This window comes from Zingiber officinale, chromosome 8A (genome assembly GCF_018446385.1).
Source record: "Zingiber officinale cultivar Zhangliang chromosome 8A, Zo_v1.1, whole genome shotgun sequence".
NCBI lineage: Eukaryota > Viridiplantae > Streptophyta > Magnoliopsida > Zingiberales > Zingiberaceae > Zingiber > Zingiber officinale.
In genome coordinates, this window is record NC_056000.1 from 108,267,497 (window position 1) to 108,282,097 (window position 14,601).

At 34.2% G+C, this 14,601-nt stretch overlaps 1 protein-coding gene across 1 annotated transcript; it reads left to right on the forward strand.

The window, feature by feature from the left end:
- The first annotated feature begins 3,324 nt into the window (after positions 1-3,324).
- LOC122009918 (heterogeneous nuclear ribonucleoprotein Q-like) lies at positions 3,325-9,683 on the forward strand. Its single transcript, XM_042566231.1, has 9 exons — positions 3,325-3,519; positions 4,379-5,240; positions 5,332-5,448; positions 5,942-6,082; positions 6,271-6,444; positions 8,752-8,956; positions 9,068-9,228; positions 9,361-9,446; positions 9,590-9,683. The coding sequence occupies exons 2-9, from the start codon at positions 4,842-4,844 to the stop codon at positions 9,594-9,596; spliced, it is 1,290 nt and encodes a 429-aa protein (XP_042422165.1). The 5' UTR covers positions 3,325-3,519; positions 4,379-4,841; the 3' UTR covers positions 9,597-9,683.
- The last annotated feature ends 4,918 nt before the right edge of the window (positions 9,684-14,601 follow it).

A 14,601-nucleotide genomic window follows, 5' to 3' on the forward strand; every position in this document is an offset into this window, starting at 1 on the left:
GACACTCATATAACGATCCATGATACTTTTTCATGGCGGGTCATTCAGTATACATTCTCCAATGCATACCCATGTGTCAACTTGATATCTCTATATCCATGACTTGTGAGATCAAGTCATCGAGTTGACCTACATGCTAGTCTTATTGCATTAACATTGTCCCTGAATGTTAATACTTGACTAGGAATGATTAAGAGTAGTGTTCCCTATATCATCTCACTATCGATTCAATCAATCGATTGATATAGGTAAGAACCTTCTACTCAAGGACGCTATTATACTTAGTTTATTTGGCACCAATACAATTAAGCATAATAACCAATAAACTAAATGTCTTTATATATAAGAATATGATACAATGAGTCCATACAACAATCATCAAATGATTGACTCTAGGGCTCTAACTAACACCTTTTATCTGGCCGGTCTTGCACAAAGAGATTTATGAGGATTGGGGAGACCAACCATTATTCTGACTAGACCGACGACTAATCGATTGGAAGGTCGGTCAGACATTCTGATCGCCCTATAAGGTCGACCGTCTTTAAATCCAATCGGGCATGCTATATATCTTTTTAGTTCAAGAGTAAAATGTTAAAACCCCTTACACTCGACCGGACCAAGGGCCAGTCGTACTTCGTCCGTTTGACTTGCAATTCGGTCGGGTTGGACCTAAAAGCTTTAGCGCTAGCCGAACAACAAAGCCAGGTGGGGAATGCTCTCTTTTCTTGACTTTGACTGTTATGTCACCTGAACTTTGACCACCACGTCACCTTGACCTTGATCATCACATCATCTTCTAGGTCTCATTACAATCCATATCAATATTATTATGTTCTTGTAGTATTTATGAACTTTTGTGCTTTTAGATTCCTGTAGAAGAAAAATCATTCTTACATGTGTAAATACATAATTGTTTGAGTAATTATCTTTCTTATTAGTTTAAGTAATTATTTTTTTTTTAGAAATGATTTGTTTTGTTTGTTTGTTTTGATGTAGGAAAAGAAGATTACATGGAGAAGAAAGTTTCGTGGAAGAAGAAATGAGTTGCTGTATGTATAGTTTGTCTTGAATTAACCTGTTTAACTTCTTGGAGTGTTGAATATTTTTACATACCATCATGGGCGGAACCACGGGGGGCGGGGTTGGCGGTCGCCCCTCTTGTTGGCGGTGGACTGTGGACCCCCTAGTATTATGGGTGGAAACCGAGATCGCGGAAGAAGGCGAGTGGAAGCAGGTCATCAGGATGATGTATGCTTTGATCATGTTGGGTGGCGTTTGCGTTGTCGGGACGTTGCACACCTACCTCACACTGGAGACGAAGATGAGGTCGCTGGAAGAGAACAAGACAGGGGAAAGTGAGGACGACAACAAGAAAGAGTGGTTGTCGTTGCTAGCGAGGGCGCCACCTCTTCATCATGTGGTATCACGCCATAAAGAAATTCATTCTAATTACTGCACAGTAATTAATAAGAAAAAAAGGTCCACTTTTAAAATATTCATCCGATAATAATTAAAATATTTTTTTATAATTTATTGTTGTCGAGTGATACATATATCTAAATTAAATTTAGAGTAAATGTTGTCACCCATGTGAATATCTTTGGAATATATATCTTATACAAGCTCCCAGCTTCCACCCCTTGCCGAGCTCGCGGAAGAAGGTGCCAGCAATCGCGCGGCAGAAGCTTGTCCCTGCGAGAGACCATCTGGAGGAGGCATTCTCGGAGAGATCACGTCGAAGCTAGAGAAGGTGATGTGGCCCAACTTCTACGGCGTCGGGTTTTGGCAGAGCCTCTCCTAGAGGGAATGGAGCTCACCCAAGTGATATACGCGTCGAACATATCACGATCGCCCCTTCATGTTTGAATTCCTGGATCCGTCACCGCATACCATGACTTGTATGCATTGTATATGCTTCTCATGACTTTTTATGCATGGTTATGTATTGACAACTTTGGACTTGTATTATTGAAGATTGGATTTCGAATGTTAATAGGATGTGTATATATGTCAAATAGGCTGTGTAATAAGATTTGTGATAATATTAATTAGGATGTATAATAAGATGTGATAATATTAAATAGGACGTGTTAATTAAATTTGTTGTAAACAGGTGTATTGAATTGAATTGTATTAACACGATAAATTGTAGAAATGAATTGATTCTGATTATTTTTTTATTTAGGGATGAATTTGGTGATAAAAATAATTCATCGTCAAATTATTGTAAATTACTGTGCATCAAAAATTGTACGACGATTTATTTTTCGACCCAAATTTCATCTCAGAATTGAGATGAATCCAAAAATTCGTCCCAAATTCTAGGGCAAATCCAGAGATTCGTCCTAGAAATTCTGGACGAACAAGAGATTCGTCCTAAAATCTAGGATGAATCTGTAGACGAATCTACAGATTCATCCTAGAATCTGGGATCAAACTTGGGATGAAATTGATTCATCGCAAATTTGTAGATTTTCTGAACAAACATATTTTTATGTTAAATTGTGACGAAAATCGTTTTTGTCGTTAAAATTGTCACGAAATTTTAATTTCTCTTAAGTAAATTTGTGACAAATATTATTTTTGTTGTAAAATTTATGATAAATTTGACAACTAAAATATAATTCGTCCCAAAATTTGAAAATAAATTTGAATTCTTTTATAGTAGAATTTGACCACAACAATTTTGGGGAAAAAAATTTCATCCCAAAATTTGTTCTTAAAAATTTTTACTAAAAAATATTTTATAAATTTATCCTAAAATTCAGTACAGAATGTGTCTTTTTTTCGGAGTGCATGCTATATTGCATGGGGAAGAAGGGTTGTCGCGCATGTATATGTAGCATTATAAATCAGTTAAGTCAAATCAAATTTTATATTCTTTCACGATTGTTTGGTAAAATATAGCAATCTAAAATTAACCAAGATAGTTTCTTTCTTGTTTCGTAAGTTGAGTTAGATTTATTTAGATTATCGAACTAAACTTTTACAAGTTCAATTATTTATTTTCAAGTTAATTTAAACCCTCTTTAATAATAATCAAATTTAATAGAAATAGGTAATATTATGGCAAAAATATATTATAAAAATAAGATTGAGAGTTTATATTCGTATAATAAAAAAAATTGAGGATATTTTTAAAAGAAAATTGGAGAAGAGGTTTAATTGGACATTTTGGAAAAGCCGAGGTTTTAGTAGGATGTTTTTGAAAAATAAGGAAACTTTTTGGTCTTTTATAGCTACTGAACAAATGGGTACCGCCCTGCGAGCGCAGGCTCCTCTCGCATGCAACTTTCTGGCTAAACTTAATGTGAACGGCACGTTCTCTCGGAACGGTATGGTGATCTAGGTTCAAAACGTAATCCCCTTTGCCACCATTAATGGCAACGGCACGTTCGAAATTGCACATTTAGGGAAGAAAAAATTTCGCTCAGCTTTCTCTCCGCGTGAGTTTCGATATCTCGCAGCGTACTGTTTCCTCTGATTTGACGGATCCCCGCCACTGTTGCTTCTCTGGTGAGCTATTGTTTTCATTCCTCTGGCCTTTCGAATCTTTGTTCCTGTCTTCTCGGCCTCCCTTTCTTCGAACATGTCGATTTTTCCCTTTGGTGACACCATTTCCTAGTTTCTTTGGTGTTTTGTCTTAACGCCCTCCTAGTGCCGGCCCACGAATACGAAGGGAGGTTTGTCTTTAAAGATTCATCTTTGCGGTTAGCTATATTCTTGTGGATCGAGATTATTGTGGTCGTTCTTAGCGCGTTGGACTTCATAAAAGGAAGAGCTTAGGCCTTATGTTTGTAGGGTTTCTGTTTCAGAATAGGGCGGGGAAATTGTTGATGTTTACGTTTGCTTGAAATTTTTGTTAGCAGATGTAGCTTTCCTTCACCGCAATGAGCTTTGTTAATCATAGTCCTATTTTCTATATTTTCTATATGAGCTCCATGGAATCCTCACCTTGCGTTGCACTAAATTCTCTATGATACTAATCATAATAACTTGGTTTAATGAGAAAATTGACTCATTGGGTTGATTAACTAATGGTTGCAGTAAGCACCCTATGTTCTATATACTAACAACATTTGACATTCATTCTCCGACTCCTAATGTCAGACCAAAGAATGTAGATGGTCATGCATGGGTCCTCTAGACTTGTTTGATGTATCTAACTCTGTGGACCTTTTTTGGTTTTTGCAATGGTTTTAAACTTCTATGTATATTTACAGATTCCTTAGATGCAATTGGAACTCAACATTACAAGGTTTAAATTTTTTATTGAAATTAGTATGACTATGAGTTTATCCCTTGCTCTATGTTTCTGTTTGAGTATTCTTGTAGTGTAAGCCAAGTTAAAGTACTATTGTTGGATTCATATCAGGTGTTGTGCTTATAAGCTATGAGGAAACATGGTTGCAGCCCCTATTCTCTAATTAGTCTTTCATGATTTTTTGTTACTTTTCACTTCCTTTCTCCTTTCTTCTAATTCCTGTGGAATGAGAAAAAGATATGACATGACCAAAAGGCTATACTGGACTTCTGCTTTAAATCTTATGTCCACATTTGATTATGTAGTACCTTTTGAACATTACCTTTTTGACTATCATTTGAGATACTTTCTCTTTCTATCCTTTTTTTTACTGATATTATAATGATCCACGTTTGATTCTTTGATTTTGAAACTACTTGAGTTCCATGGCTCTTATTGAATTGAGATTCTTAGTTTGCTTCTCCTGTTGGCCTTTCTGTTCCTTGCTACATTCTCTCTTTGATCCCCTTGCAAATGCATTTGGATCCTGTCTTTCATCCACAGTTACCTTGCAAGCTTCTTCCAGATATCTAAAATGCCAAGGACAAGATCAACTACTACTGCTGCTGAATCAACTGAGGCAGTAAAGACAGTTGAGCCTGAAGAACTTGTCTTTGATGACACTGATGAGATGGAAGATGAGGTTGAGTATGAAGAAGTTGAAGAGGAGGTAGAAGAGGAAGAGGAAGTCATAGAGGAGGTGGAGGAGCTAGAAGAGGAAGAAGAAGAAACTGCACCTATCAATGGAAACAACAGTGGTGATAAACTTAGCAGTGCTGATATTTTAAATGATAAAAATCATGCAAGTGAGGAGCAAACTGAGCTCCTTGCACTTCCTCCCCATGGGTCAGAAATTTATGTTGGAAATATAGCTTATGGTGCTTCAGAACTTGAATTGAGAAGATTGTGTGAGTCTGTTGGAGAGGTGACTGAGGTAAATCTCTCTCTTCTTCTTTTTCTTTTTTCATTCTGTGCCATTCTGCTGTTTTTATGATTCATTTTCATGTAATTCCACAAAATGGCAGGTTAGGATGATGAAAAACAAGGATTCATTGGAGAATAAAGGCTATGCATTTGTTACTTATAAAACAAAAGAGCTGGCTACTAAAGCTATTGAAGAATTAAATAATCCTGATTTCAAGGTAGTTGTCCTTCAGATATATGGTGGCTTTTGTCCGGTTGAATTTTTATGGATATGAACTTTGACTCACTGAAAAGGAAATATCATCTTTTTGGTGTCGTACTCATATTGCTTACTGCTGGATTCAATAAATAGTTCATGTCAATATTTAGCCCTCATCCTTTGTTCAGTTTCATACTTTATTTTTTTTTTGGGTTAATACTTTTCTGTAAATATTCAAATCATGTAGCAATTTTCTTGTTAGCTGGAACAGGAGAAAAGTTTCAAAATTTGCTGAAAATATATTCTCTAATTAAAGAAAAATTGAAAATCTATTGTGCTGCCACTGTGACAAATTTATTTATTTATTTATTGCCTTTGCTTGTTGGTTTTCTGGTCCACAAGTCTTATTAAGATCCATGTGAGAATTTGCTTACTAAGCTGATTCACACAGTTATTTTGGTACAATATTCCTATCTTTTACTCAACTTCTGTTGTTCTGTAACCTATTTCAGGGAAAAAAGGTTAAATTCTCAAAGTCTCAAGCTAAGCATCGGTTGTTCATTGGTAATGTTCCTCGAAACTGGATGGAGGATGATCTGAAGAAAGTTGTGACCACTATTGGTCCTGGAGTTAATAAAGTGGATTTGATCAAGGTTAATGCATAAGCACTTTTTTTTAGATGTTTCTTTTATTTTTTATATTGTTATGCTACTATTTGAGACTCCCACGTACTGCTTGGTGATAAATCTGTTCATTTCAGTGTTTTATGTTGCATTCTATTACCTTCTGTTGCTTTGGACTAATGCAGTTTTTTTTTCCATTTGTTTCTTAACTTTCTCAGGATCCACATAATGCTTCCCGAAACCGAGGTTATGCATTCATTGAGTATTATAATCATGCATGTGCTGAATACTCCAAAAAAGAGATGTCATCAGCAAAATTCAAATTAGATTCAAATGTGCCAACAATAAACTGGGCTGAACCTAGGAGTGGGGATTCATCTACTAGTTCTCAGGTTACAACGGTTTCTGTATAGATTTTCTTTTCTTTTTCTTTTATCTTTTTTTGTGTGTACATGGGGGTTATGAGATTGGAACCAGAAATGAAAAAGGAAAAAATATATTAGATTTTGCTATGAGCTTATACTAATTAATATTTTTTAAGAAAAGAGAAGAATACTTGGTCATGTTCAAAAGTCGAAATAAGAAATCACAAAATGTCTTTCTTATGGTTAGAAATAATGATAGAAAAATTTATAAAGATTACAACGTCATTCTTAAAAAAAATTTAACTACCCAACATAGCCTCAAGGATAATATCAATAGAAGAAAAATATACATGACTCATATAATTAAATGGTGGAAGTTAAAGTATGGTAAGTAAAACGTATTTAAGGACATGGTAGGATTACAAGTATTAGGAGAAATAATGAAATATACGACTACTCGAATACGACATGGGATAAGATGATATTAAAGTTGAAAATAACAATCAAGAGTGTACTCGATGAGTCAAAGGGGCGTGCAACACCAAGCAAAGAATCTCGGTGGTAAAATGAGAAAGTACATGAAAAATGAAGAAAAATGAATAGCCTTTAAGGTATTATATACTTTGAAAAATGAAGAAAACTTTTAAAAAATATACAGTAGTCGAGAAAGATGCCAAGAAAACATTGAATGAAGCTAAGAATGAAACTTTTGAACGTTTATATCGAAAATTGGATACAAAAGAAGAGGAAATAAATATTTACACAATAGGTAAAGCGAGGGAGAGGAAGACAAGAGATCTTATCGAAATTATCCAAATAAGATGTATTAAATATGAATGCAATAGGACACTAGTAAATGATGAGGAAATAAAAGAGGGATGAAATAAGTATTCTCATCAATTTTTTAATGAAGATTTAGATAACCAACGTAATTTAAGTAATTAAGTAGGTCAAATGAGTATAGAAATTTAAATTTTATTGTAAAATTCAAACTTCAGAAGTAAAGTAAACTTTAAATGGGATGTAAAATAGAAAAGTAGTTGGACAGATAATATTCTGATAGAGGTATTGAAGTGTTTTGGAAAATAAGGTATTGAATAACTCACAAAGCTATTCAACCTGATATTGAAAACTAAAAGAATGCCTACTCAATGGAGGGTAAGTATTCTAATTTCCTTATATAAGAATAAAGGAGACATACAAAATTGTGCAAATTATAGGGATATTAAACTAATGAATCATACCATGAAATTTTGGGAAAGAGTAATAGAAAAAAAACTAAGGAAGAAGACCATGGTGACTAAAATCAATTTAGATTTATGCTTGGGAGGTTCACAATTGAAGTTATACATCTCAAGGTATCGAGAAGAGAAACATGGTTTACACATGATATTCGTCGACTAGAAAAAGCTTATGATAGAGTCCTAAGAGAAATTATATAGAGAATACTAGAAAAGGGAGGTATTAGCATAACGTATATTGAACTGATTAAGGATATATATGAGGATGTAATGACAAAAGGGAAGACTTCAAGCGGATTAACTGAAACATTTCATAGTACTGCAATGCATATTGTTTACAGATGATATTGTTTTGATAGATGAGACATGTAAAAGCTAGAAGTGAATAGTTTTAGGCTTAGTAGAATAAACACAAAATATATGATATTTAAGTTTAACAATATTAGACGCAATGAGACAATTGTTAAGATAAGAGATGATAAGTTGTCTGTGTGAGAATTTTAAGTATTTAGGATCATTTTTATAAAAAGATGGAAGGATTGAGAGAGATATTTTATATATAATACAAACAAGATGGTTCAAATGGAGAGTGTCAGGTGTTCGTAAAGTATCTCTAAGACTTAAAGGAATCTTTTACAAAATAACGATTAGACTTGCTATGTTATATAGAGTTGAATGTTGGATTATGACGTGAGCACATGAGCAGAAGATAAAGTTACATAAATGATAATGTTGAAGTGGATGTGTGGACACACAAGGATGGACAGAATTAGAAATGAAAATATTAAAGAGAAAGTCGGGATTGCGTCGATTGACGGAAAATTCCGGGAGACACGTTTAAGATTGTACTAACTTTAGATGACCAATAAATGTTCTAATTAGACGATGTGAAAATATGACAAATATCCATATCAAACGACAAAGAGGAAGATAAAAAAAAATTGGTTAGTAATAATAAAAAAAGATAAAATTTATAGAGTCCAATGACGTAGAAATATCTATATAGCCGATCCCATAAGGCTTGATTGTTGTTGTTGTTTTCCCTTTTATGTGTCTGTCACATTATTTGCCCTATGCGATGAAACTTTTTCAGGTAAAGTCAATTTATGTGAAGAACTTACCCAAAAATGTGACAGAAGGGCAGTTGAAAAAGCTATTTGAACCTCATGGTGAAATAACGAAGGTCGTTCTGCCTCCAGCAAAATCTGGACACGAGAAGAGGTTTGGTTTTGTACATTTTAAAGAGCGCTCCATAGCTATGAAGGCACTTGAGAACACAGAGAAATATGAAATAGATGGTGATTCTTTATGCCATTTTGATTATTTTCTTCACATTTGAAGCCATATTTTTCCTTCCATCAGTAGAGCATTTGTCATTTATCTAGTCTATATCTTCATATTGGTGATAGGTGATGTTGTCGAGTGTTCATTAGCAAAGCCTCCAGCAGATAAAAAGGTTGAAGCAGGGTCAAGTGCTCAACAGGCTGCTTTATTGTCAAATTATCCATCTCAAATGGGGTACGGTGTGTTGGGAGGTGCTTATGGTGCTCTAGCTTCAGGGTTTCAGCAGGTATAAAGTACAACATGCTTCTTTAAGGAAAATGCGAAAGGCTCATTGTTTTACTGCATTATTTGCCTTATCTTTTGTTTCTCATATTTCTGTTCAGAGGGTTTTGCATATCTCATTTCGCCTACTTTGCAGTCTATGGCTTATGGAAGGGGACAGATCCCTACTGGCATGACAATGGTGCCCATGGTCTTACCCGATGGACGACTTGGATATGTGCTGTAAGTGAGCTAACAATTGTTTCAACAGATAAACATTCTCGTGGAGTAACAAAAGCTCTTTGTTTTTTGTCTTCCATATGTTTTTTTGTCTTGTTTTGCAACTAAGATTGTTAAATCATCAATACATTCTCCATTTATCTTAGGCAATAGCCTGAAGCACCTGTCTCAAGACCGCAGCATGGGGGAAAATATGGTGGCAGCTCAAGTGGAGGTCAGAACAATGACAGTGGACGTGGACACAGATATAAGCCATACTAAGTCATTTTGGTTCTCTCTTCTAATTCCTGGATTTCAAGCTGTATTGATTGGATCCCTATGAGTTCAACGTTACTTTAAGTAGCTTACTTTTCATAACCTCTACGTTAGATTATGCCGGAGCCTGTTGAATCAATTAGGGAATTTAGAAATATGTGAGGTGGTCTTATTTTGAGTCCTATTTTAGTCGATCCTATCTAGTAAGAAAAAGGTTAATTGTTGTGGTAGTTGTTTGTCGTCTGATGCCATTAGTTCATATTCTGTCAATTATATTAAGACTTGTCTCTTTTCTTTCTATTAACTCCAATTTCACCACTTGTGGCCACCGTCCCTCTGTCACTTAGGTTTTTTATGTTCGCCTTTTCACAAAAAATAAATAAATAAAAAAAAGGCAGGTGCAACGTGGTGCAGGTCGTCAATTTTGGTTCAGACTACATCGCTTTTCACGAAGAAGACGCACACACATGCAAAGCGGGTTGGCATTGGTTTTTGGTTTGGATATATATATATATATATATATATATATATATATATATATATATATATATATATATATATATATATATATATATATATATATCCTACACTCCACTCCATGAGCATATAATTTTTTTTTTATGTTGAATATTATAATCTAATCCTGAATCTTAAAGTTAAAATTTTATTAGCATAATTAAGAGTTTAAAAAAATAAAGAAAAAACATCATTTTATGTGCTATGAAAGGTGTCTACGGTAGTCACTTACTGTGGACGACCCATATATATACCTCACAGATCGGGGCGTTCGGAAGTGATCCTGACACCCCAATCAAACCAACCTAGGGTTGTACATACCTAACGCCCACGAATGAATGAATATATATATATATGCTAGGAATGAAATGTTGTTTATCTGTGCGGATCCAAGGCACTTGGAATTAATTCCGGCACCTAGACCTTAATCTAGGCATCAGGATTCAATCTAGGCACATAAATATAAGTAAATTTTTTTTTGTTATTTATTTATCTTTTTAGGGCATATTATATGTATTTAGTATTTAAAATTTTAGGATTAGGAGTTAGGTTATAATGAGTTTGAATTAATAAGATTTTTCCTCTAGAGTTCAGGCTTCCCTCTTGGCTTATAGTGTTTAAAATAAAAAATTTTATATACTCACGGGATATATTATATATATTTAGGATCCACAATTTTAAAATTTAGGAGTTGGGTTATAATGAGTTTAAGTTAATAAGATTTTTTCCTCTAGGATTTAGGCTTCTCTTTTGAGTTATAGTGTTCAAGATTAAAAATTTTAAATGTTCATGTAGTATATATTTCTCTTTAAGGAAATATTAATTTAAAAAAAATAATGAATCTAGGCGCCTGGATATTGTACCACGCATAGTCCCACGACATACAGTCCGTAGCAGAACACTCCTCTCTCTCTCTATATATACAATGTATAATTTTATCGTGTTCATCTATGGTGAGTGATCATCGTGGGCGACAATGCATTCCAATTTTATTTTTTATTTTTTTGACTTGCAGGTATATCATTCAGGATTTTACTTTTAGAATTTAAGAGTTGAGTTAAATATTAAATATAAAAAAATTCAGAATAAAAAAAAATTGAGATGCTTATTAAGTGTGCCACATAGGATATTAAAACTAAGGATGTAAATGAGCTGAACCGAGCCGAATCGAGCCAAACAATATTAAGTTCAAGCTCGGCTCATTTAAGTTATATTCGGGCTCAAGCTCGACTCGAACTCGAATCAAACTTTTATCATAAGGCTCGAGCTCAGTTCGTTTTGGAATTACTAAGCTCGCGAACAGTTTGAGCTCGACTCGTTATTAGCTCGATTATCATAGTTAACAAATCTAACTCGTTAAGCGAGCTCGAGCTCATTTTCGGACTCATTTTAGAGCTCATTTTTGGACTCATTTTAAGGTTCGTTTTGCAAGCTTGTTAAGCAAGGTCGAAAATTCATTTGAATAAATATTCAACAAACCTAACAACTAAAATGATATAAACTCAACACATTAATGAACATCCCAAACCACTACATTAAACTTTCAAACTCAACACACCATTGAACACGTTCCCGAGCCCTTTAATCTAGCCGAGCTCGAGCTTGAGTTCACGAGCTTATAAACGAATATGTTCTCGAGCCTTTTAAATGAGCTGAGCTTGAGTCCGAGTTCACGAGCCTATAAACGAATATGTTCTCGAGCCCTTTAAACGAGCCGAGCTCGAGCCCGAGCTCGCGAGCCTATAAGCGAACATGTTCGTGAGCTCACGAGCCGAATATTCTTAAGTTCGAGCTCGGCTCGATAAAATTGTCGAGCTAAAATTCGAGCTCGAGCTTTGCTCAATAAGCTAAACGAACGAACTCAAACGAACTTTTTACCGAATCGAGCTCCGAATAGCTCGCGAACATTTACATCCCTAATTAAAACTCTATATATAATATGCTAAACGTAGACACATGTTTACGATTTTCATCATATGTAACATGAAGGCATGAACAACTTCATGTGAATGTGCATAATGTAAAAAGTTGAAAAATTAATCATATGTATCATAAACATCTATTCATTATGCTCTGATGAAGTTACTCGTCTCTCTCGTCTCTACTTTAAAATGGAAGAAGACTTGCTCAAACACGCTGAGTTTTGATCCCAAGATCTCATATGGTAATACTCCATGTCTTAACCACTGTACCATCTTAAGGGGACATGATTCAAGTGAAATATGAATTTTATAATTTGTGTATTTAGATAGAATAAGTTTATGTATCTAATTAATGATGAATAGTCTATAAATAGTTTTGTATTATAAAGTTGCAAGCTAAATCATTTTTTTATAATACATGTATTATAAAAAAAATAATATTAGAGCAAATGACATCAAAATATTTTATTTTTCAATACCCACAACTTATCAAACTCAGCTATGAGAATGGTCACTTAGAATGAAGATTATTTTTGGATCCCAAGGATTGTGAGCTATTGTTAAAAATGATTTTGAAGAGCCCTTAGCTATGAAAACTCTACCTCAAAATCAAAAAGATGCTTTGAAGAAAGAAAGAAACAGAGATCAATGTGTTCTTACTCTCATCCATCAAATTTTAAATGAAGACATGTTTGAGAAAATAGACGATGAGACAATATCAAAGAAAGCATGGAAGACACTTCACAACTCTATTATGGAAGTGGACAGGGTGAAGAAGGTGTGACTTCAAACTCTAAGGGCTGAGTTTGAATCACTCTTTATGAAAGAGAGTAAACATATCTCTAATTATTTTACAAGAGATTTTGCTATTATCAATCAAATGAAGAAACTTGGAAAATCGTGTTTGATGTTTGAGTAATTGAGACGATACTACACTCTCTTAGCACAAAGTTTAATCATATTATTGTTGCAATTGAAGAGTCCAAAGATTTAGAGATTATGATTGTTGATGAATTAAATGGATCATTACAGACTCATGAAGAAAGGATGAACCATGGAAAGCAAGAATAATCAGAACATGTATTACAAGCAAAGACCAATTTGAAAACCAAAGGAGGTTTTTCAAGTAGAGGTTGAGACCAAGGACAAGGCAGAGGTCGAGGTTCAGTATGTGGTCTTGGTTAAGGAAGAGATGAGCAACCTTCTCAGTTTGATAAAAAAAATCAAACATTTGCAAGAGGTAGTGGAAGAGCAAGAGGACGAGGTAATTATGTGAGGTATGATGATAGAAGAAACAAATCTAAAATTGAATGTTATTCTTGTCACAAGTTTGGACATTATTTTTGGAATGCCAATCAGACTTGGAACATGAAGAGGCAAATCTAATGGAGAACAAGGAAGATGATGTAGAGCAATCCTTATTTCTTGCACTCAAGGAGGACTCTATTGAAAAACCAAACACATGGTACCTTGATAATGGAGCTAGCAATCATATGATGGGTAATAAAAGTAAATTTGTGGAACTTGATACTAACAAGAAAAACTTTGTAAACTTTGGAGACAACAAAAAGGTTAAAATTGCAAGCAAAGGTAAAATTCTTCTTGAAACAAATAATAGTGGTCATAAATTCCTTTGCGATATTTATTATGTTCCAAAATTGACTAGCAATATCTTAAGTATTGTTTAACTTTTGGAAAGAAACTACAAGATTCATATGAATGATTGTATGCTTTGGCTATGAGATCAAGATTCTAACCTTGTTGCTAAGATGTTTATGATTAAAAATAAGATGCTTTTATTGGACTCGAAGAATTGTGAACCTATGTGCTTGAAGACTCGAATTGAGAATCGATCATGGATTTCGGCATATGAGGTTTGATCATTTAAATTTTGATGGACTCAAGCTTTGGGAGATCATACGATATTGAAAGGGATTCCAAAAATAGATCACCCTGATCAATTATGTAAAGCATGCTTACTAGGCAAGCATCTAAGAAAGAGCTTTCCAAAGTAATCCATTTTGAGAACAACCAAACCACTCAAACTTGTCCATGATGATGTTTTTGGTCCTATTAAGTCCGAATCTCTTGGTAAAAGCTATTATTTTGTGCTCTTTATTGATGATTTCAATATATAGACATAGGTTTATTTTTTTAAAGCAAAAATCTAAGGTATTTGGTACATTCACAAAGTTCAAAGCTCTTGTTGCAAAATAAAATAGATATCAAATTCAAGCATTGAGAATCGATAGAGGTAGTGAATTTACATCTAATGAATTTAACATTTTTTTGTGAGTTGCATGGAATTCACTGCCTTTTGAAAATTCCTAGATCACCCAACAAAACAAAGTTGCGGAAAAGAACATAATAATACTTAATATGGTGAGAAGTATGTTAATGTTTAAAGACATGATTAAGGAGTTTTGGATTGAAGCAATGACATGTGTTGTGTATAGGGATGACAA